General features: G+C 38.3%; 1 protein-coding gene across 1 annotated transcript in view; it reads left to right on the top strand.

The window, feature by feature from the left end:
* Positions 1-6,628: 6,628 nt before the first annotated feature.
* ROBO2 (roundabout guidance receptor 2) overlaps positions 6,629-24,520 on the top strand; it is a 434,310-nt gene continuing 416,418 nt past the window's right edge. Inside the window, exon 1 of the mRNA XM_070750263.1 lies at positions 6,629-7,816. Coding sequence (XP_070606364.1) covers positions 7,762-7,816 — 55 coding nt within the window. The 5' untranslated portion in view covers positions 6,629-7,761. The remainder of the gene's footprint in view (positions 7,817-24,520) is intronic.

The raw sequence follows: 24,520 nt of genomic DNA, 5'->3' as shown, positions 1-24,520 counted from the left end.
CTGAAATTAAAATTTTATATTGAAAATACATGCTATCTAGATATAGATATTAATGTCTTCAAATCAGTATCGATTTGGGGTGACTGTTGTAGGAAGGTGGCTATGGAAAAGTATTTTAAAAGCTCACCAAGAAAAGTGCAAGGACTACTTGAGGCATTTGTTGTTGTTGTTGTTGTTATTATTATTATTATTATTATTATTATTATTATTATTATTATTATTATTATAATATCAATACAACACAGCAAACGAGATCACTATGCTGGATTTTGTATTTCATCACCAGTTGGGTGCTTTCCAAGCACCTAGGACTGCGAGTTATAGCGACGAATTATATTTGCCGATCCCAGTAAAGTGGCCTTTTGCAATTGACAGGTGGAGATTTTGTCAATTCCGATGGTTTTCAAATATCCGCTGAGATCCTTTGGCACTGTGCCCAGTGTGCTAAGTACCACTGGGACCACTTTCACTGGCTTATGCCAGAGTCGTTGCAGCTCAATTTTTAGATCTTCGTATTTCACTAATTTCTCTAGCTGCTTCTCCTCAATTCTGCTGTCTCCTGGGATTGCGATGTCGATGATCCATACTTTCATTTTCTCCACAATCAGGATGTCTGATGATGATGATGATGATTATTATTATTATTAATTAGATTTATATGCTGCCCTTCTCCAAAGACTCAGGGCAGCTCACAGGATACAATGTAAACAATACAACAACAAATCTAATCAATTAAAAATTACAAACTAAAAACCCAATACAGTATATTAAAAACAGGCAGCCAATTCATTCACAACCACACATCTCCTTTAGTAAACAGGGGAGGGAGCTTGATCTAATTGCCCCATGTCTGGCAACATAAATGAGTCTTAAGTCTCTTATGAAAGGCAAGGAGGATGGGGGCAGTGCAAATCTCTGGAGGGAGCTGATTCCAGAGGACCGGGGCTGCCATAGAGAAGATTCTTGCCCTAGGCCCCACCAGATGACATTGGCCAATGGGACCCAGGGAAAGCCAACTCTGTGGGATCTAACCGGTCACTGGGATTCATACGGCAGAAGGCGGTCCCATAAGTAATCTGGTCCAATGCCATGTAGGGCTTTATAGGTCATCACCAACACTTTGAATTGTGTCCGGAAACCAATCAGCAACCAATGCAGTCCGCAGAGTGGAGAAACATGAATGTATCTAGGAAGACCCATGACCGCTAACGCAGCTGCATTCTGCACAATTTTAAGTTTCCGAACACTTCAGAGGTAGCCCCATGTCGAAAGCATTGCAGTAGTTGAACCTCAAGGTGATAAGGGCATGAGTGACTGTGAGCAGAGACTCCCTGTCCAGATAGGGCTGCAACTGGTGCACCAGGCGAACCTGGGCAAATGCCCCCCTCGCCACAGCCAAAAGATGGTGTTCTAACATCAGCTGTGGGTCGAAGAGGACACCCAAGTGGTAGACGCTCTCTGAGAGGGTCAATAATTCCCCCCCCAGGGTGTGGATGGACAGATGGGATTGTCCTTGTGAGGCAAAACCTACAGCCACTCCATTTTATTGGGGTTAAATTTGAGTCTGTTGGCACCCATTCAGACCCCAACAGGCTCCAGGCACCGGCACATCACTTCCACTTGACATTCTGTGTACGTGTGGTTGTCATAACTTTGAAATCAAGTTGTAGGTAGGTTTTGGTTCGCTCAAAGTCAACCAGCTGCCACTGTCCCTAAGAAAGGACTGGGGCTGATTGACATGATACGTAGTACTGATATATATAGTATAGTATAGTATAGTATAGTATAGTATAGTATAGTATAGTATAGTATAGTATAGTATAGTATAGTATAGTATAGTATAGTAGTACAGCATAGCATAGCATAGCACAGCATAGCATAGGACAGGATAGGAGCATCCAGTCTTTGGCGTATCTATAGAAGGGGTGATATGATAGCAGTCATTGAATATTTGAAGGGCTGTCATAGAGAAGACAACCTATTCTCTAAAGCACCTGAGGCTAGGACAAGAGCTTCCTTGTTCACGGCTCAAATCTCCTGCGCTAATTTCCCCACGGCATACTTGACCATGTCTCGCAGCGCGGCACACTGGTTGAAAAACACTGCTCTATAGCATTGTTTTGAGGGTAGGAATTGAAGCAGTTTGTCTCCAGAAAGTGAGGTATCTAAATATTTTCACAGCCCTCTTTTTGACTTGTGCAGTATAGATGGAAGGCACGTTGGTAGCAATTTTTTTTCTCCTATCCCATCCCATCCCATCCCATCCCATCCCATCCCATCCCATCCCATCCCATCCCATCCTGCAGTTTTATTAGTCAGCTAGAATAGCTTGCTTCCAGAACTTGTGGGTGTTCCATCCGTGGAAATTTTTAAGAAGAGATTGGACTGCCAGAATGATATAGATATATAAGACACACATCCCCCCAGGTCCTTTCCATATATGTTATTATGTATTTTGTATCTGTATTTCAATATTTTATCCTTCTCGTTTTATAAAGTTCCTGTAAGTTACATATTTCTTGCTCAACTCAGCCCCCAATGAAATCATTAATTTTATTCATTGAATATAGAATGATTTCAATTTTATTTGATAAGGCTGCCCAATTACAAACTATGAAAAATTCTGTAGCAAAATCTTTTTTTACTAGTTGCAGAGAAAATAATGTGTTGATATAGAAAACATTAGAAAAAACTGTTTTATAATTTTAGAAATATACATTTACCAAGACAAAATTAACTAAGTTAATTTTTCTTTGAAAGTATATTTAGTTCTGCTGAAAAAAAATAGTACTTTAGTATGTACATAATAATTTCACATGAACATGACATGATTTACAGTAGGCTAAAAGTTAAGCAAAACTTTATTTTACTGTTCTATCTTTTAGTAGTTTGTTCATTTTTTATTAGATCCCACTGCCCTTTTTTTGTAGCTAAGTGCATCTTTGAAAGCTGAGGAAGAAAAATGGACAGTTAACAATTCAAATTTAGAATAGAGGTCTTAACATGAGAATGAGATATATAACCCTCATTATTCATTATATTCCAGTAGGGGGAACTAAAGATACACCACCAAATATGGTTTTTTGGCTCACTAACCTATAGGTATTATATCCCACTGTTTAATCATGAGTGTTAATAACATATACCACAAGTGATCATATATAGTCTCAATTACAATTTATATATTAAAGCTGCAAGAAATATGCAAATATATACCTTTGTGATTACCTCAAAACCCTTGATCCTATTTACTGAGGTAGATTATTTTCAGTTAAGTACTCATGTTTTTGTAGTTTTGTTTGCTTTTGCTGATTATGCCTTTCTTCCTTTTTAACATGTTTAATATGTCTCCATGTTATTCTTTCAAGCAAAAGGAAGAAAAAAAGTATTTTTCCTTCGTATTGCTGCAATATTTTTTCATCCATGTGAAGACATTAAACTTTGTGTTTTCTTGGTTTGTATTTATATCAAGATAATTAAATAGGCTTAAATAAAGTATTGAAGAAATTGATAGATTTAAAATGAAGCCTGTTGAGCAATTATTTCAGAAATTGTTGATAGTATGCACAATTATATGTGTCATTTTGTGTTAATTTGGTATATTATCAAAACACTGAAAGTAAGAAAATGAGGAAACAGATAAGCTCTGTTTCACTACAGTATGAACGTTTACTTTTAAAGATAATACCAGCTTATTACTGTAGCTGAAAGTTTGCAATTTAAATTACTTTGTGAATGATATTTTTAAAAAATCCTGGCCTTCTGCTTTCTCTGGTATAAGGAATATGTACAATTTGTTACATTTGTACACAGCTATACTTCAAAATGAGAAGGTTCTTTATGATATATGCTAATTATACCTACTTTATTTCTCTGGATATATCCTTCATTTGCCTTAACCTCATTTGATTTGTAACCCCCACCCCCACCCAAAATCCTTTTCCAAATATTTAGAATTAACATATAGACCAAATGTGCAAACGGAGATGACCATAATCACCTCTGGTAAAGAATAATGGTCCTACTTGTCCATATATAAGAATGAGGCATAAGATGACAAGAAACATGGTCCATGGTTTTGTCAGTGACATCTTTAAATATATAAAATTTAAATTGGAATAATATTGGCATAACTTCCTAAAAAGTGTGCTTTCATGACACCTATTGATATAGTGCCAGAAATCTACGATTCTATACTGCAAAGAATGGTTCACAGGGGTAGTGATCTCAAAAAATAATTATTGGTTTTTGTGACATAGCCTATGGTTTTAAGACAGAAATGTAGTTTAAGTGAAATCCTTAGGATTTAAAGCTTGAAACACTTGTTTAAATGAAGAAATTCTAAGAAACATAGCTTTCTGGCTGGAAGATACTTACATTCTGTAACAGTGTCAGATCCACTTAGCTTTGCTAGCAGTGGCCAATGAGCAATAACCAATTTAATTAATTACTTCCAGTTTCAATATGCTAGCACAGCAAAAATTATTAGAAAAATCATACATAGTACTTTGCCTGGCACATTACATATTCACTCTTTCCTCACAACATTTCATATTTTTGAAATTTAAAATGTTAATATTTAAAATTATATTTAATATTTTGTTTTTGTAAGAAAGGGAATGGTTTTTATAAAAAGCATTTTCATTTCTGAATGAAATGAAAATATGCATATGTTCATATATATAGTGTAATTTTAAAACTTAACTCACTTAAAATTTGCTATATACTGGAAAAAATGAATAAGCACTGAGCAAAAAACATTTGGCAAAAATTAGCAATGCAATGTAACTTTTAAAATGCTATCTTAACATTTTCAATTTGCCTTATTTTCCCATAAATGACCAAAGAATGATAATTTTTTGTATAATGTGCAATTATACCCTGCAATGCATGATAGAAAGACAAGAATTTTTGTGAACAATCCCTATTCTATCTATCCCATGTGAAATCAGCCTAAGGTTGAATTTACTAGCAAAACATTAACAATGTGTTTTGTAAACATTAAAACTAGTCTAGTAACTGGCTGTATTAGTTGTTAGTTGGTTTCCCATTCACTTTCAAAATATCTTTACAGCAGCAGTTGCTTTTGCATCATAATTTTCAAAAGCCCTAGGCTATATGTCAATTATGAATTATAACTCTATAATATCTGGAACAGTATTCCTGGGCTTTATAAGCTAGTGAGAAATGTAGGAATTTTGAGGTAATATTATTGTCATTCTCACAAATGGCTATAGTAGTGAGTGTGATAAATAATTCAATATCCATACACCAGACAACCAAAAAAGATTATGGCATGGCTACCCACTATTTATTAAGGAAGCTTCCAGTGTCTGATGATGCCAGATATATCATATTTGAGGTGAGTACTTTGTTTTAGTCTATTTTGTTATTTATCGGATTTACAGTACAGAAAATAAATAATAATAATAATAATCTTCATGGGAATATGTAAGAACCACTACCTAGGCAAAAAGGGTGCAAACATTCCTTAAGTACAGAATGAGAGAATATCTGAAAGCAACTCAGGCAGATACCTCCCTGATTCACTGAAGAATAAGGACAGCACAATCAGAGTTGCAAAAATATGTATACTGCTCAAAAAATAATGTAAAGGGAACACTTAAACAACACAATATAACTCCAAATAAATCAAACTCCTGTGAAATCAAACTGTCCACTTAGGAAGCAACACTGATTGACAATCAATTTCACATGCTGTTGTGCACATTCAACTTTGTATAGAACAAAGTAGTCAATGAGAATATTTCATTCATTCAGATCTAGGATGTGTTCTTTGAGTGTTGCCTTTATTTTTTTGAGCAGTATATTTTTTGTCAATCCCAATAAAAGTAATTTTAACCTTTCCCAGTCTGGTCTACCTTGTGTTACTGACACCCAGGTTGAACTTCTGTGCCTGAAGATTTGAACCTTACCCTCTCTGGTAGTCCAGCACCTCAAATTGTACACCACAATGGCCCATTTGTCAAAATATATTTACCAATTGTCTTTCAAACTGATTCTGCAATCTGCCACCATTTTAAAAATTGAAGTAACAAAATTGGTGAGCCTTAGCAAATATCAAAGTATGCGTTTTCAAGTACAATGTCAGATCCAACACCTGGATCTTGAGATCAAAGACCTTTCATTACATACAAGTTAGAAAAGGAAAACTGAAAGGTGTTAAATATTTAACTGAACATTTTACTGGTATTAACTAACATTTTGAAAGTGGCATCTTTTATTGTTTTTATGGTTTTTTTTTTTAAATTAAGGTATTGAAAAATGGCAGAAATGATGGAATGAATAGCAATAAATATATTTACAATTAAAACATTAGGATCATTTTAGCAAATATTTGAAAGGTTTGGAAGAAGGGTCCATGTGTAGTATGCCTTTTTTTTTTTAAAAAAAAAGCAGATTGAAAATTAACCAGTGAAATTAACTGGGGAGCCCAGGCCCATTGCTTTGCCTTGACCACATGAAACTGTGAGCGGGAGCCATCAAGAGTACCGTACCTTTCTTTCGAAGGAGACTCTGAGAGAAAAGAGGCAAGTCAAAATGAATAATTAGACATGCAACTTACATGAAATCACTGAGTGAGAAAATTACCTGCCCATTAAACGAGAAGCAGCAGGAGCAATCATGGTAATGCTACCTATAGCCACCGGTAAAGAGGGAAAGGGTTGGGAGGAGATAAAAGGAGGCTGAAAGCCTTCGCCTGTATCTCTCAAGCTATCTCGCTGGTCTTTTCCCTCTCCCTCCCATCGTAGTCCCAGAGCGAACCCGAGAGTGGGTGTGGTGTTTCGCGGTCGTGTAGTGCATAGCCCAACCCAACCCTTCCCTTCCTTCTCTGGTTAGAAGGGGAAACTGCTGCTTTTCCCTTTTCTCTCCCCCCCCCCCCCCGCTCTGGGTCTGCTGAGCGACCACAGGAGGAGGAAGATGAGCTGGGGCTGAGGAAAAGCCGCCCGGGCAAGCTGCAACTGGAGGGTTCTGGTCAGAGACAGAAGCAAGCACCCCGCTGCGCCTGGCGCTTCCCGCCTCGCTCGGTTCCTTCCCAGCGGGGAACCTTCTCCCTTCGCAAAAGGCGGCGGCGGCCTCATCAGCGGCAAGAGCAACCGCCTCCAATACTCTTCGCCTCTTCCAGCCCAGCCACTCGTTGGGAGTTCTTTAAGCAGTTTGTTGCCTCTGAGAAGGAGGGCGTCGTTGGGTTTTGTTTTACACCGCGAGTTCTAGGGGGAGATGTTGCACAGCCCTTCCTCTCATGGAAGTTAAAGGAAGCCAGGCTTGCAGCTTGAAATGATTTCGGAGAGGAAAAATGAGAAGCAGCAGACTTAAACTAAGCCCATGATTTTCGGCCTCCTTCCCCGCCTTCTCTTCGGCGTGCCAGGAACTTTGAGGGAGGGGGGAGACTTTCTGAGAAAAGAAACCTCTCTTTTCTCAAGACATCCTTTGCCTTTGGGCTGCGGCGGAGAGTCTTAGCTACGCCTGAACAATTTATTTGCCTCGGCTGGATTGGTGGGAATTTCGGAAAGGAAAAACCAGGACGGGAGAGATTGCCTTCCCTCGCATTTTTCCCTCCCCCACGCGGCCGATCTTCACGGGGCTGGAACTGTCCCATTCAAGCCTTTTCCCCTTCGCTGCTTTTGAACATATCTATAGCTCCGAGGGGGTGAGGTGGGCGGGGGAGTTTTTGCACTTGGGGACAGCTACTTTTTCTCTGGTTCTTCCTGGAATTGGATTGCCTTTGAATATGCTAAAATGGGGCTGCTGACGGCTGTCCTGCTTTTCGGATTTGTCCATTTTCAAGTTGATGGTAAGTTTCACTGTCATTTCTCCGGATTCCTTTTCAGCCCGATTTAAAAGAGACCACGGAAAAGAAAACAGTAGGATTTGAGGCTGCAAATCCAGTGTGGTGTTGATAGTCTTGTAAAGACCATTGGAAGGAAATAATACATAAAGATGCAGCTCAGCAACCCCTCCCTCCCCCCAATGTTCTCATGGTGTGTTTAGGGAAATCATCGTTCAAACTTTATGAATGTTAAGTATGAAAAACGTGAAGAAGGAGCAACCTGACTAATACATTTGTACATGTCATCGATAGAAATTGATTGTTGCTATTTTTGTCTCATGGTCAACTTTCAGAGTGGAGACATGACTGATATTGTGCTTTCAGTTCTAGAAAAGGACTAAATAAATTTGGAAGGATGACATTGTGAGTTTGCTGCCTGTAGCCCATGCATGCATGGAAATTCAGAAACCATGTGGAATATGCTGAAAGAGATGAAATAAATAGGGATTCAGTTGAGTAGAAAGTATATAAACTTGGAGGGAAGGATGAAAATGATATATCTATAGAACCTCGAATTGGAGAAGAATATCATAGTCAGTTTCCTCCTCAGAAAGTAGCTCAGTTTTCAGTCTTCAAAAGACAATGGGGATTTTTGAACAGGTGCTGTAGGTGTCTCCTCTGCTGTAAAGCCTGGGGTTTTGTCCTTTGTTCAACTTGCCTAGCATCCTTAAAGTAAACCTAAAATGTTCTGATTACTAAATCTGTAAGATATTATATGGGAATTTAAACAGATTGTATTTACAGAGTTAGAAAGGAGATAACTGAATGAAAAGATTGTCTTAAATTATAACTTTATGAAGTGGATGTCATGGAATATTTTTTTGGGACAAAAAATGGGGATTGGCATGGATTCATACAGACACATCCCCACACCCACTCCCACTATAGCCCGCAAATTTCATAATTTATGCATATACTCACATGATAAGCATTAATATTAAGTATTTATTTGAATAGTCCTGGTAAGCAGGCATGAAATGCATCCAGGTTTAGTGGTGTTGCTCTATTTGGCACTAGGTTGCATTTTTTAAAATACATATTTGAGTTAATTTTTGTTTTAATTCACAAATCTTAGATGTTTAGCATTGGGAGCAGATTGTGGCAACAAACTTGGTTCTTGCAGGAAACCGGTGCTAAAACATTTTAGATATCCATGTAAATAATAAATTTTCTTGTAAACAAAGGAGTATATTATATTACTTACAAGTATCGTGTGCTATAATGGACAGCATAAATACCTATGCCTCTTTCCCACCACACCCTATCAAGACTGAAGGCAGCAAAAAACTCTTCTAAGAGTGGAGGATATTCAACTATTTATTATGGTTATATAATGTATACATTTTTTAAAAAGAAGCATTTCACTTTGCATAAGGCACATACTGAAAATATACATAAAATGTGAAGGTATCAAGCCACAAGAAATGTACTTATTAGTCAGTGCTTAAAATTGTAGTTAGCTAAGAAGAATACAATTAAAGTGCTCAGTGGAAGTGACAGAATGAATCACAGGAGCCTGGTGTTACAGAATGTAATTAATGTACCAGGCTGTTTAGAGATATAGGAAACAAATGCAATTAACCAGCTTGCTGGAAGGACATCAGCAAAACATAATTTATTCAAGTTTTCTTCCGTGGAGATCATAACTTGAAGCTCTTTAATTTTTTTTAAGCAGAAGAGTCTAGCATACTCATTGGTCCATGTGGAGAGAAATAATACAGAATACAAAAATACATGTATGTTGAGAAAAGTTATGTTAAGCTCTGTGGATATAGTTTGTCTTTGTTCAGAGCTATAGGTAAAATTAATTTGGTTTAAAAGGGAGACAAGCCCTTGATGAATTAGAAATGCAGGCATGGCATTAAAATGTGGATCAATCTCTACAGTATAATTAAGTATTTTATATTTGGTATAAGTTTATTGGTGCAACTTCCTATATCAAAAATTATTTGCTTTTCTTGTAAGCATGTACATTGGAGAGAGTATCTGTATTATATCAAGTTGGAATATTGAACAAGTGTCTTGGGTATTATCACAATACAACTGATTATGGTATAGATGTAGAGACCTACAACAAATCTTCCCATGAACCTCATAAAAAATATTCTGGAAAAAAAATCATGTGAACTCTTTTTGTTCCTAAGTCATTTTTTAAAAATGTACTTTTTTGTGTTTCTGCTATCAGCCAACCAGTTTTCATCTCTCCTTGAAAATAAACTCATATGCATGTAGAAAAAGAGGGAGGAAAATGTATGCCCAATAGAATGGAAAGTATATGCATAGCACAGGAATGGTAAAGAAGTATGGGTTATAATCAGTATCATTGTTTTCTGCCTTGCTCCTTCCTTTCCCTTCCAAGGGCGTATCTCTCCCCTTTCTATGTCCCAGAATTCACCTGACTCTCCTGATTTTTTCTTCATCTTTCTGTTACCAACATGCGAGCCCTGATAGACGACTTTGTTCAGACAACCACCAGGGGTCTTTTCTCCAACTAATTTCGAGGCCTTATATTGTCCATTTGAATGCATGTAAACATGCACAGTAAAGTTCCCAAAGAAATGGCAAGCAGGCAAGGAGCAGTACAAACTGGGAGAAAAACAAAACAAAGAAGGGTAAATTGATGGAGAATGATCTTCATGGAAGAGTGTAGATTATCTTGTGGGCATCATTGCAAACCTCTGGGAGACTCAGTGTTCCAAAGCCATATATAAATTTATTTTTGTGACTGAATGACTGAAATTGTTATAATTCACCTCAAAAAGCTTTTAATGGTTTTATTTAGATATGTGAATGAAAATGCCAAATCCAGACTAAACATCTTGCTGACTGTGACCAACCGTAATACCTTTAACACCATCAAACAACATCTGCCAATCCCAGGTCCTTGGGAAAGATTGAATAATTCGATAAAAATGTCAAATCAAGTTTAAGCATTTGGCTGACTCTGCAATCAATCATAATTTTAATGATATGATGATGATGATGATGATGCTAATAGTATAAAACACCCCAAAATATATATTTTACTTAGAAGATAACCTGTTACTTTTCTGTATCACAGTTGAGAGAATAACTTTAGTATAATTTAGTATAAATTTTGGATACAAAAGTAATAGCTATTAGTGTTTTAATATGTAATTTTTACTTGTTCTCTATGCGAACATTAAAGAATAATTATATGAAATAATGTTAAACTGGAGTGTCAGACAAATTCAAATGGTAAAATTTCTGCCTACTTCTGAGCACTCTGAGTTCTTAGAAATTAAATTACTGCAAAACTGGGCAAAATATATAATCTTTTCTACAGGTTTGGAGTTCTGGTGATATAGCTCTTACTGCTTGGATTCTATTTGTGGATAACTGGAACCCCAACCTTGCACTTTTCTACACTGATAACAATATAATGTTAAAAACTAAAAGGAATATTTGTCATGCAATAGAGCACATAACAGTTTGGATAATTATTATTTTTACTACAACATAAGAGCACTGAAGAAAATCATATTGTGTGCTCTAAAAATAAGTATACAGTAAACATCATGATACAAACCCCTCGTCATACGAACTTTTCGAGATACGAACCTGGGGTTCGGAAACTTTTTGTCTCTTCTTACGAACTTTTTTCGCCTTACGAACCCGCCACCCGAACACCGAATCCGGAAGTTCAGCAAAAGTTTGGGTTCGCTGAGAAGCGCCGCCGCCCGGCTGTCGCCTTTTGAAACAGCCGGGGGGCTTCTCGGCGTTCTCCTGAACCCGGAAGTTTGGCAAAAGTTTGGGCACGGCGTTCAGGTTCGGGAGGTGGCTGAGAAGCCCCGTTTCCCGGCTGTCACCTTGCCAGAAGAGCCGCGGAGCTGTTGGCCGGTCAGGAGGCTCAAACGGAGGTGGGGAATCCCAATAGGGAATTCCATGGGCGGAGCTTGGACGTCACGAAGACGTCCTTCCTGGCCGGCTGAAACGTGGACTCCAGGAAGGAGGTCTCTGTGATGTCAAAGCTCGGTCCATAGAATTCCCTATTGGGATTCCCCACCTCCGTTTGAGCCTCCTGACTGGCTGACAGCTCCACGGCTCTTCTGGCAAGGTGACAGCCAGGCGGTGGGGCTTTTCGGCGGCCTCCCAAACCTGAACGCCGAACCCAAACTTTTGCTGAACTTCCGGGTTCGGCGTTCAGGGGAACGCCGAGAAGCCCCCTGGCTGTTTCAAAAGGCGACAGTCGGGCGGCGGGGCTTCTCGGCGGCCTCCTGAATGCCAAACCCGGAAGTTCGGCAAAAGTTCGGGTTCGGCGTTCAGGAAAACGCCAAGAAGCCCCCCGGCTGTTTCAAAAGGTGACCGCTGGGCGGTGGGGCTTTTCGGCGGCCACCCAAACCCGAACTTTTGCCAAACGTCCGGGTTCAGGATTCGGGAGAACGCTGAGAAGCGCCCAGCTGTTTCAAAAGGTGACAGCCGGGTGGCGGCACCCAACGGAGAGCCGTTTTTGCGTTTTTTTGCTGGCACGGATTAATTGATTTTACATTGCTTCCTATGGGAAACATTGTTTTGTCTTACGAACTTTTCACCTTACGAACCTCCTCCCAGAACCAATTAAGTTCATAAGACGAGGTATTACTGTGTTTCATTTTGTAAAATATAACTTACTTGAACCTAAAATGATGATGTCCCATGTAGAAGTTGATATTTTGTACCTATGCATTATAATAAATTAATGCAGTATATTTGAAAGAGGAAGAAAACAAATATACTGCATTAATATTTGTTTATGTAACAAATATTAATGCAATAATAATAATGCATATGTAAACATTATGTAATGTAATGACATAATTACATTATGTAATTATGTAAACATTTTATTTTTTTGAAAAGATGAGTGAAACAAAATTTGTAAGGAATTAAAATTTTTACAAATTTTATAAGACCCCCCCAATATTTAAATAGGGTCCTCCAAAATATGGTATTTTCTCTAGTTTAAATTTATTTAGATTAATTTTTCTTTAACAAAAAATCTGCTTCCTGTTTACAAATTAATTCTGTTTAGTATACCTCGATCAACATCTTGGTATTACGCTAATTGAATTCCAAAATCTCATCTGTATGTACAGTGGTGCCTAGTAGTGTGTGAAAGTTTTGAATTTTCAATATTTATGCAGAGATTTGAATTCATACCTGTGTGGCAAAGTTATGTGAACTTTTGTTTTGAGTAACTGATTGATCTCCCTTCGGCGGCAGCTAAACATTTCCAAATAACAGTTAATCAACTCTACATATTGTATCGGAGGAATTTCATCCCTTTCTTACTTTCTGAATAACATCAATACCAACAATATGAGAGCCGGGGTGGCACAGCAGGTAGATTGCTGTACTGCAGGCCACTGAAGCTGACTGTAGATCTGTAGGTCAGTGGTTCAAATCTCATCACCGGCTCAAGATTGACTCAGCCTTCCATTCTTCCGAGGTGGGTAAAATGAGGACCCAGATTGTGAGGGCAATATGCTGGCTCTGTTAAAAAGTGCTATTGCTAACATGTTGTAAGTTGCCCTGAGTCTAAGGCGAAGGGCGGCATAAAAATCGAATGAATGAACGAACGAACGAACCAACCAGCCAGCCAGCCAGCCAGCCAGCCAGCCAGCCAGCCAGCCAGCCAGCCAGCCAGCCAGCCAGCCAGCCAGCCAGCCAGCCAGCCAGCCAACCAACCAACCAACCAACCAACCAACCAACCAACCAACCAACCAACCAACCAACCAATCCATTCAGGGATGTAGGTGGAATCTCTTGCCACTTCAGATCCTTCCTTCCACAACATTTGTAAAGGTCATGACTTTGACTTGGCTTTCTTCTCTTTTAACAATTTTTTGGTCATACATTTTGTGTGTTGTAGGTTATTACATACCTACTTACTCTCCAGCTTCGGCTCATAGACAATAAACCTGAAATTTTCCTATAGAATTCTCTGCTACAATTCAGAATTTGTAGCTCAGCATGTTTTCATCCAGAAGCAGTAAAGAAAGCTCAAACCCCCTATTGCCCCTACCACCAGTTTTTATACAGTGTTTTCCCCAAAATAAGACCCTGTCTTATCTTTTTTTGAACCCTGAAATAAGCGCTTGGCCTTATTGCCATGCACTCAAAAGCTTATTATAGGCTTATTATCAGGGGATGTCTTATTTTGGGGGTAAAGGGTCAGTATTTGTCTTTCACCAAGCATAGCACTTTTCATTCAAGCCCAAATAGTCTATTTTGGTCTTACCTGCCCATAGTACAATTCCTCCAATACTTTGTGCTTACCCATGTAGTGTTACCCATGTAGACAGGCAGCAATGTTCCTTTTGGAGATGGAGACTTTCTCCTTCCATCTTGCCTGCATACCATTGTTTTTCATTGTTCTCTTGATAGTAATCTGATGAAACCTGAAATTCCCCAATGCAAAAGAAGTCTTTAGTTCCTTAAGTAATTATCCTGGGATTCTTTGAGACATCCCATAGTTTTATAGACCTTGTTCATGATGTAAACTTGGTTGGTCAACTATTCCTGGGAAAGGTAGAAATGGTATTGAATCCCTCCCTCTTTTTTTGTACACATTCTATTTGACAATAGACTGACAGAATCTAGATTCTTTGAAAGAGTTTTCCAATCTTTTCCAACAGGGTAAATATCTGTTTTTTGGAGGTTCTCAGAAATCCGCTGCTTCTTTTTTTGAGCCATGACACACTTCTATATTTTTGTATTGTGAAAATCAAACTTTGATAATGAATACCTAGAATTTTGATCTTAAAATAGGGCAGGACCTCCCATACTCACATCTGATTATCATCCCATTGACTGGAAAGCCAGCTATAATTTTCCCTTCAAATTAGCTGGTAATCTTAGTGGTTTACATACTTTTGCTAAATGCAAATATGTAGCTTTGGATAATTTTCCTCAATAAATGAATGAAGAAATGTCATGTTTTTGACTCATTTGATTAAAGGGTTAATGTTATCTAATTTTAAGACTTGTGGAGAACAGACCACGGTTTAAATTAATTTATGCGGAAATATTAAAAACTAAAAAGGGCATCACTTTTTGTTATTGAAATTATGGTTGTAAAGCTCTGTATAATTAGGATTTGAAGGATGTGACATGTTTAACATTTTAACATTTAAAAATATATGTATTTTCTGTATACAACTATCACCCTTTGTTTTTATTTTGACATGTTGACTGTTATGATGGTAAAAGAGGTATTTAAAATAAAACAAAATAAAAATATGTATTCGATATAACTGGCATTAAATTATTATTTATCTATGCCATAAGGCAATTTGGGAGTAATCTATTGTGGTTCTCTTCTGGTGTTAGTCTTATTTTAAAAAGCAGAACTCTGACTGAGCCTGTATCACTAAAAAATAAATAACTGGAACTGTGCATATATTTTCATGATTTTTTAAAATACTGAAAATAGTTGCATCCTACCTGCAGAGTGCAATCTTTCCTTGATGTACTCCCTAAGAATATAGCTAGGCCCCTATTTTGAAGGTTTCTAAAAATACTTCCTTCCTTTAAGCTGTCATTCTGTGAATGAGGGCCAAGGCTTGAATTTGATTGCTCCTGCTATCATACAGTTATATGGATTTTTCATTTCCAAATTCTCTAAAAAAAAGAAGGGGAGGGAGAATTAGAATGATATAGTTATACCAAAGTGTCATAGTGATTCTCTTCAGATCATCCATTTTGGGGACAGCAATTTTAGCATGTCCCAAATTGAAAAACAGACTTGTTTCCACCTTTACTGAATTAATGTGCTAACAATATATCCTTGAACTGGCAGAAAACAGCACCAGCATAACATTAATTGTCCTCATTGCCAATCCCTGTTCTTTATTTAATCTGTCAAATGATAGCACATCCAGATTTGTGTTTGTGTAAATTGTCTCCAGCCAATAGGAGAACATCAGGCTTCATTCATACTCTACTGGCATGAGTAGAGTGAGTCTGACTTAAAACTACACACAAAATTATCTGCCTCTTTTCATATACCATCACAAGTGTTTGGGCATCTAAGGAAACATGAGAAGACATCGTGGCAGATGTAGGCCTAGGGGACAGAGAGAGAGAGAAGTTTCCTGTATCATTCTTTTGTCCTGCTGCTGGAAAAAATATATATTTGATTTTGAAAAATGATATTGATATTGAAAGAGCAAGCTACTGTATGGCCATGCAGAAAGCCCTTCATCAATATTTTCCCAAAATGTATAACGCACTGGGGGAGGGCTGCGGAACGATGCCGCTGGGGGGGTGCATGTAACCCCTGGGAACATGTGTGGTCCCTTTTGATCGATTCCCCTGGACGGGGAGTGTTTTTGCAGTTACACACTGCTCTGAACCTGGAAGAGAAGTGGCCAGCTGGGGCGGGATGGCTGTGTGGGTTCTTGTTCTCGATGGGCACTGCGGTAGTCATGAATGGCATGGCAAACCTGCTGCTGGACAAGGAGGAGCATCCTCTGTAGCTGGGCAAAAGATTTTAGAAACACCCTATCATTTGCTGTCAGTGCCCGGTAGAGGCAGTGCTTTTGAGCTAGGGCAGCGCCCCCTGGACAAAAGAGGGTCCTAACCATGGTAGCCTTTACCTGGCTAACCAAAAACAAGCTCCAATGAGTTCAGTGTGACTTACTCCCAGGTAAGTGGGTAGAGCAGCCTTCCCCATCCAATAGTTTGCTTGCAGCTTATCGTAAGTAAAATAATAAATATTAACACTAAAATTCCATTGGGGCCCAGATCGGAGAGTTGGGGTGGGGCAAAATGTTTACCTCTTCCTGGGGTGGGGGGTATAACAAAATAATTGAGAAGCACTGGTATAATGCAAACAGCATATCTCTGAAGAAAATAGTGACTACCTAAAGAAACAAAATTTACTGAGGATTACAAAGCAACAGAAACTGATTATGAATGGAATATAACATTAGATAACGTTTTAATATAAAAAAGGATTAAATTAGGAAACACGCTTTACCAGATGGATTACAATATCAACTTATAAATGTTTTGAGGATAAACTTTTGCAAAATGTACAAAATAGAGTGAACTCTAAAAGAAGGAAAGATGCCAGAGAGTTGAGAAGAATCCAATATAGTACTGGTATTAATACCTAAAGAGGGACAAAAATTGACATGAACAAAAAACCATAGATCAATATCATGTCTACAAATTATTTATAGTGATACTGATATAGTCTACTGTCTGAAAGACAGAAACTAATTTTGCAAGATTTTTTTTTAAAGTACTCTTATTTATTCAAGTAAATACACTATTGATTCTGCATTTGAATTCCTACTACCTGAAATCTATATTGAAATAAAACAAACAACTTAGATCCATGATGGCAAACCTATGCTATGTGAGCCGTCGCCCAGCTCTATTCCACCACGCATGCCTGTGCGCCTCCTGCTGGCCAGCTGACTTTCAAGTATCTGCACATGGGTGGAGGGCAGGGCACATCCCAATGCTCTGGAGGTTTTCCTCAAGTCTCCAGGAAGGTGAAAACAGATTCCCCAAGCTCTGGAGGCTTTCCAGAGGCTGAAAACAGGTCTGTTTCTGGACTTCCAGAACAGAATGCATGAGGGACAGGGATGATGGTAAATCAAAATTAGGAATAAACAACTGTAAAAATTGGCAGTGTCCAGAAAATACCCTGTTTTTTAAAGTGCAGGAGACATCAATGACAGATTTGAGCTAAACTAGATCTATCTGAATTACTTTTGAAATTCCTTTTAATACAGTATCTGAAATAGCCAACATGGGCATATTTGTTCTCATTTACATTTGAGGCTATAATCTGTACAAATCATGAAATACTGTATATTTCATAAATTATATAAGGACTGGATAAATGACATCCATCTGAAGGGTATTGTTGCATATTCAAATTCCCTATGATGGGAATCAAAGGTAATTAAATATTCATGACCTCTTTGTGTGCAAATAAATCTCCCCCCCCCCCAACTCAAAGTCCAACTTGGTAAAAATCCTACAGCTGTCTAAGAGTCCAGAAAAGAGGGGGAAATGATAGTGCTTCTAAGGGTCACATCACTGAGGAACTGGTAATTATAGATGATATATTGGTGGATTAAATGAGATAACTGATGTGGAAGGAGGAAGCCAGTAAATAAAGCTTTTCCTAAGTACTTATTTATAAATTCCTTCAGAGAAGTTCTATATTTGACATTGTATTGTGATGTTTGGGAGTCAGCGCTTATAAAATTGATTGATTGCGCAGTTCAGTACTAATGGAGGAAGTGTTTGTGCTTATCCATTTCCACACATCAACACCATCAACATACTTGGCAGGCAAGGTAGGAAGTTGTAATTGAGGAGTTGATGAATAGCCATGAGTCCTGCATTCTGAAGTAATACTTTTTAGATCGAACAAATATGTGATTTGAAAATCTATAATCAATTCATTCCATAAAGAAGCAAAAAATGTGATATGAAAGCTGAATAAATAATTGCCAATGGTGAGTGGTAGAGGATTAGTATGCTTTCTGATAGATTTTGACCATAAAGGCTAACCATAATTTTCTCATACCAAATTGGTAGGTAGTTAGGGGATAGAGCTTTTAAGTCATATTTGGACAATGTCCTTTTCTCACAAAGTAGCACTGTTGTAACTTCAGAGAGAGGGTTCTAGTAGAGCACTTATAATTGAAATGGCTAGTTTCTTAATATTATAAAGAATTTTTTTACATTATTGCAACTTTTCCGATTAGTTAATAGACATTGTCTAGCTGTCATTTATTTCATTTGAATTTCAGACACTCTGATCTTTGCTAAGAAGGTGGAGCCAATTAAGAGTAATGGCTATTTTTCATATTAGGTTGACTCTACTACAACTCCATGTGTAAATTATTATATTACTCTCCCTATTGCCCAAACCTTAATGCAGAGATTATGAGCCTCTCTGGCATTTCTACTATTCCCTCCTTAAATTAAACTTCTTTCTTTCCTTCCTATATCTTGAATTAAACTCTGAAAGTTGAAAAATATTATTGCATTGTTAGTCCTCCCAGGTAAACCAGACAAGAAACATGATTTGCCATTTATGTTATATAAAACAATATTTTAACTCTTAAATGTAATTAAAGATAGCAGTAAATTGGATAGGAATTTGAATCTGGTTTTAAATCTTGTTTATAATGTAAGATTATTATTAATTGCTACATTTTTGAAGCAGTGACAAACATGTTGTCACTTGTATTTTCCCTTGATTAGGTTCTTCAAAACAAAGAATTCCCAAAGGAATAGTATCATGTTTCAAAGTGATTTAACTACTTCAGAGTTGGATTCCCCCCCCCCCCTATTTGTGATAGTATTGCTAATAAAGGCAGTTTTCTTCTGGTTTTTGTGAGTATTTGTAGGTTAAATTCATTTTTGTTAACTTAAAATAATCTAGGATAAGAACTGAATATTTTATGTTTGCTCAAAAGTCCTTTTGTTTCTGTAACTAAAATTAATATTGGCTAAAACTTTTGGTTGTTTAATTTTTAAAAAACCAATAATTGTCTGGAATCAAACGCCGGAGAAACATGAATCTGCCTTTGCATGACTGTAAATTCTTATGTTTCCTTTTTTAGTAAATTACATGTCTTTTTCTCTATGTGATATTGGTTGCTAAGAGAAGTGCAGTGGTCTGGCTTCATAATCAGTAGTAAAATCAAAGAGCATATTGGGGTGAAAAGGGAAACAGCACAGTATGAGTCATGAATCACAAGTTGTCTGCACTATGTCTACTTTGTTCTAACTTTTTCTTTCCAAAACTTTTGTTTTACTGAAGTGCTCTTTTTCATCATCTCCTCCAAGCCATTCAACAGAATAAGAGTAAAACTAAGCTGTTGTTAGTCCACTCAGAGAAACAACAACAAAAGTATTGAGAGTTATTCATTGGCGACATTAGTGACAATGTGCAATATAAAGAATAGCTTTAGTCAAGTGCTTTTAAAACAGAATGATTAATATTTGCTTTTACCAAGTAGAAAGGGGTAGTAGAAAGGTCTGAGTTTTTCACTGTACTTTTTTGTTTCTGGCCCCAAACCATACCACAGCAATTGGGAATTTAAATTGATTGTTAAAGAAAATATTATTTGACTGGTTTCTTTTTTTGGGGGGAGGGATTTGACAAAACCTTTATTTTTATTCATAGTTTCTAGAATAATCATCTTTACAAATAGGCTAACAGGTTTTTTTCACTCACTGATATAAACAAGATGGGGAAAATGTACAATGTTTTTAATATTCCATCATAGCGAAATACTAACCTTTTATCACTTGCTTCCTTGTTTTTTATACTGACATATGTGACATCAAAGTCTTTTGGAGAAAAAAATCTACATGATTTACATTAATGTATAGCAAGCCCTTTTTCCTCCTACAGTAACATGCTAGAGTCCATAGACCAGGGGTTTCAAACTTGATTTCATTGGGGGCCGCATCAGAGTTATGTTTGACCTCAAGGTTCTAGGGTGGAGGTGGCCAATTGGACATCACTTGTGTCTGGGCCTGTGGTGGCTAAGTGAGCTGTCAGCAAAAACGGGCTCCCAAGCTCTCTTTCATGCTGTGATGGTCTCCTGCAAGCCTCTGCCAGTGAAAATGGAGCTCATTCAGCCCTCCTGAGCTCTGGCAGAAACACCATGGGCCAGTCTTTTGCTGTTTCCAGGACATCCCCACAGGCCAGATCTAAGCATCGTGCAGGCTGGATCCGGCACCCAGGCCTTGAATTTGACACCCCTGCCATAAACCATTTGTTAAGCCATTATGAGTTAAAGAAATAATCAAGCACAAAATGGCCATTGAACTAAATAGCTGTTTTAAAAAGTGCAAACCTCTCTCACCCCTTTGTAATTGAGATATCTGCACATCTACCTTGTGTGACTGCATTACTACAACATCTTAATTAAGCAGAATAACCTCCGATGTAAGAATGACTAAAACAACTTCCTCTGGAGTCATTCTTTTGTATTTGGCATGTGTTATTAATATATGAAAACAAAGGCCAGAAGGGAAGACCTCCAATTGATGTTGCTTTTTAGCAATTAGACAGTATATCATTTCAGTACTGGCAACTTTCCTGTTTTTTAATGGATTGATTGACAATTTTCAGATGAGAGACTGGTGGCCAGAGGGAATGCTATTTGAAAGAATAACTTGAGACAAAGAACAAATTAAAAGCTATCTAGCTTACAGAAAAATTGCATACTTCTTGGGTGGAATCTTTACTTCTGGACAGACTTTCTTGTTCAGAAGTTGAGATATCTTCTCAGAAAAGTGGCATACAGTGGAACCCCGACATAAGAGCTGCTCTACTTAAGAGCAACTCGAGATAAGAGCTGGGAGGGGAGAGATATTTTTGTTCTACTTACAAGCCCAAATTCGAGATACAAGCGCCAAGGAGCTGTCTCCTGAAGCCAAACGCTAACTTCCGCGTTCGGCTTCAGGAGACAGCTGCGAAGCGGCGCGCATGTTTTAAAAGGTTGCAGCCGGCCTGGGGGGCTCGGGGGGGGGCTTGCAGCTTTCTTTCTTGCTCTTTTTCTTTCTCTCTTTTACCTTCCCTTCCTCTATTTCTTCTTTTCTTTCTCCTTCCCACCTTCTTCCCTCCCTCCCTCCTTTCACTCATTCCTCTCTTACTCTCCCCTTTCATAAGTTTCCTTGCTTCCTTCCTCTGTTCCTGTCCCTTCCCCCTTTCTTTCTTTCTTTCTTTCTTGCTTTCTTTCTTGCTCTTTTTCTTTCTCTCTTTTACCTTCCCTTCCTCTATTTCTTCTTTTCTTTCTCCTTCCCACCTTCTTCCCTCCCTCCCTCCCTTCACTCATTCCTCTCTTACTCTCCCCTTTCATAAGTTTCCTTGTTTCCTTCCTCTGTTTCTGTCCCTTCCCTCTTTCCTTCCTTCCTTCCCACCCTCCGTCCATTCATTCACCCATTCCTCTCTTGATCGCTTAAAGCCGGTCCCTGGTGCAAAAAGGGTTGGGGACCTCTGTCCTACAGGATTGGGTGGCAGAGAAGTTGAACATATGTAAATTTAAAAGTTTAAGAAAGTTTACAAGTTAAGTGAAAGAAACTTCATTATTCATTTATATGTACATGTACATTTCTTCATTAAAAACATGTCTTTCTGCATAATTTAGACTAACTTTGTGAGTTTTTTTAGGGCTGGAACCAATTAAAATTATTTACATTAATTCCTATGGGGAAAAGTCGTTCGAGATAAGAGCTGCTCGACTTAAGAGCCCAGGTCCGGAACGAATTAAACTCGTATCTCGAGGTACCACTGTATTTATTCCTCAAAGCTTCGGAAAGTCATTCCTAAATGTGTATCAGTGTTGTTGTTTTTCTTTTTTATTCCATTTTATGCCTTTTGAGAATTAATAGTCAATTCTGAATGCTGTGATGGCTGTTATATTTATAACATTTGAAAGCTGTCATTAAATCTGCTCTTGCTTGCAGTCTCATGCAGTTCTTGTGTTTCTCCTAAGATTCTAGGGTTTGCTCATAGATCTATGGTAAACTCTGTGATTTTTATATAGCATTCTATGTAGCATAAGTCTCTGGAGCTTTTGAACTGTGAATGAAAACCTGTATAATTTGAAGACTGGCATGAGGCAAAAAAAATTAATAATGATTGGGTTATTATTAATTCTAGAAGTGACTATATTTGCATCATTGTCCATGACCGGGGTGAAATTGGTAAGGAAAATCCGGTGAAAACTAAGACCCTGCTGAAATAATAGCAGGGAATGGTCATTCTGGTCATAGTTCAACCTTAAATGAAAATTCTAGATGGGAAAGGTTGTGTGAGGTTAGGACATAATTGATTTTACTAGATCCTTTGGTCTCACCAGTAGGTAAGCTCACCATTAAGGTCACTATCTGTTATTGCATTTAGTAAACAATGCCTAAATCTTTTGGCAATGCATAATAGATATCAGCCTGCTATGTGATACCCTGATCCTTAGAGTGGTACAGTTGACCTCTAGGATAGCCCCTATGGAAAAAAAATATGGCTATTAAAATAAGAGTCTTACTGTTATTGCCAAATTTGGTGTCAAAATTATCTATTATTATAAGACCCACATTCCCAAGTGGATTGAGAAAGATATTTTGCCAGTAATGTGAACTAGTAAAGAAAGCAAACCCATAAAGGGGAAAAATAGACTTTTATAAGTCATTGTTACATTTGGATAAATTCAGCCTAGAAGTTGATGCCATGTGGTCTCCTGTAACAAGATGATGTTAGTTGAGAAGTTGTGTCTGACCCATAGCGAACCCATGGAAAATGTTCCTCCTGGCTGTCCTGACCTCCTCCATCCTCTGGAGTCCATTTAAGTTCACGCCTACTGCTTCAGTAGAAAAATTTGTTGACTCAGTCCATGAAGGAAGGAAAAATTAACCCATGCTTTGGACTTTCCTGCAACCATCTGAGAAGGTGTGTCTCAGGTAAGACCAATGCTTTTTGCATGTATGCTTCCCATAGTCATATATTCATTTTTGAATGAATGAATGCCTACCTACCTAAATGCTCACTCTCTAACTTGCAGCAGGATGAATTATGCAGACAATACTAGCAGACTATAAAAAGGAAACCAATGAAACACCAGCAAATTACCTCTTTATATTACCTTCCCAACACATTATACATTTTTTGTAGACTACTTAATGTCTTGTTCTCTAAAATACAAAAAAGGTATAACAATTTTCAACCTTGAAGAACCTGAGAATCTACCCAACAAGTTCATTTGATATATTTTCTACAGCATGTATTCCCTATCTTCATAACTCTACTGACTTATAAGTCTCACCGGTTTTGATTATAGACTTGATTTTTAAATGATTTTATTCAAATATAATATTTCCAGGAGAGTTTTCAAATTTGTTCACTGTCATTGCACACCATACATATGTATTTTATATTATTATTATTATTATTATTATTATTATTATTATTATTATTATTATTATTATTAATATTAATTAGATTTGTATGCTGCCCCTCTCCATACTTATATATATATATAAGTAATAATAGATATATTGTAAGTACAGTAGACCCCCGCTCGTTGCGAGGGTTCCGTTCCAGGACCCCCCGCAACGAGCGGGTTTTCGCGAAGTAGCGCTGCGGAAGTAAAAACACCATCTGCGCATGTGCAGATGGTGTTTTTACTCCCACAGCGCTAGCGAGGAGCCGAAGATTGGGGGCGGGGCGGCTGTTTGCCGCCGGCATGGAGGGCTTCCTAGCAGCCCCCCAAACCCGGGTTGGGGGTCCGGGGGGCGCTGGCTCTCGGCGCTTTCGAGCTGAGTCCGGGAGCGAATTCGCTCCCGGACTCAGCTCGAAAGCGCCGAGACAAGCCGTTCCTTGCTGCTTGCTATCGGCGGTTTTGAGCTGAGTCCGGAAGCGAATTCGCTTCCGGACTCAGCTCAAAACCGCCGATACCAAGCGGCAAGGAACGGCTTGTCTCGGCGCTTTCGAGCTGACCGGACTCAGCTTGAAAGCGCCGAGACAAGCCGTTCCTTGCCGCTTGCTATCGGCGGTTTTGAGCTGAGTCCGGAAGCGAATTCGCTTCCGGACTCAGCTCAAAACCGCCGATAGCAAGCGGCAAGGAACGGCTTGTCTCGGCGCTTTCGAGCTGACCGGACTCAGCTCGAAAGCGCCGAGAC

Source organism: Erythrolamprus reginae, chromosome 4 (assembly GCF_031021105.1).
Source record: "Erythrolamprus reginae isolate rEryReg1 chromosome 4, rEryReg1.hap1, whole genome shotgun sequence".
Taxonomy (NCBI): domain Eukaryota; kingdom Metazoa; phylum Chordata; class Lepidosauria; order Squamata; family Dipsadidae; genus Erythrolamprus; species Erythrolamprus reginae.
The sequence above is the reverse complement of the archived record's forward strand: the minus strand, read 5'-3'. Positions and strand labels throughout refer to the sequence as shown.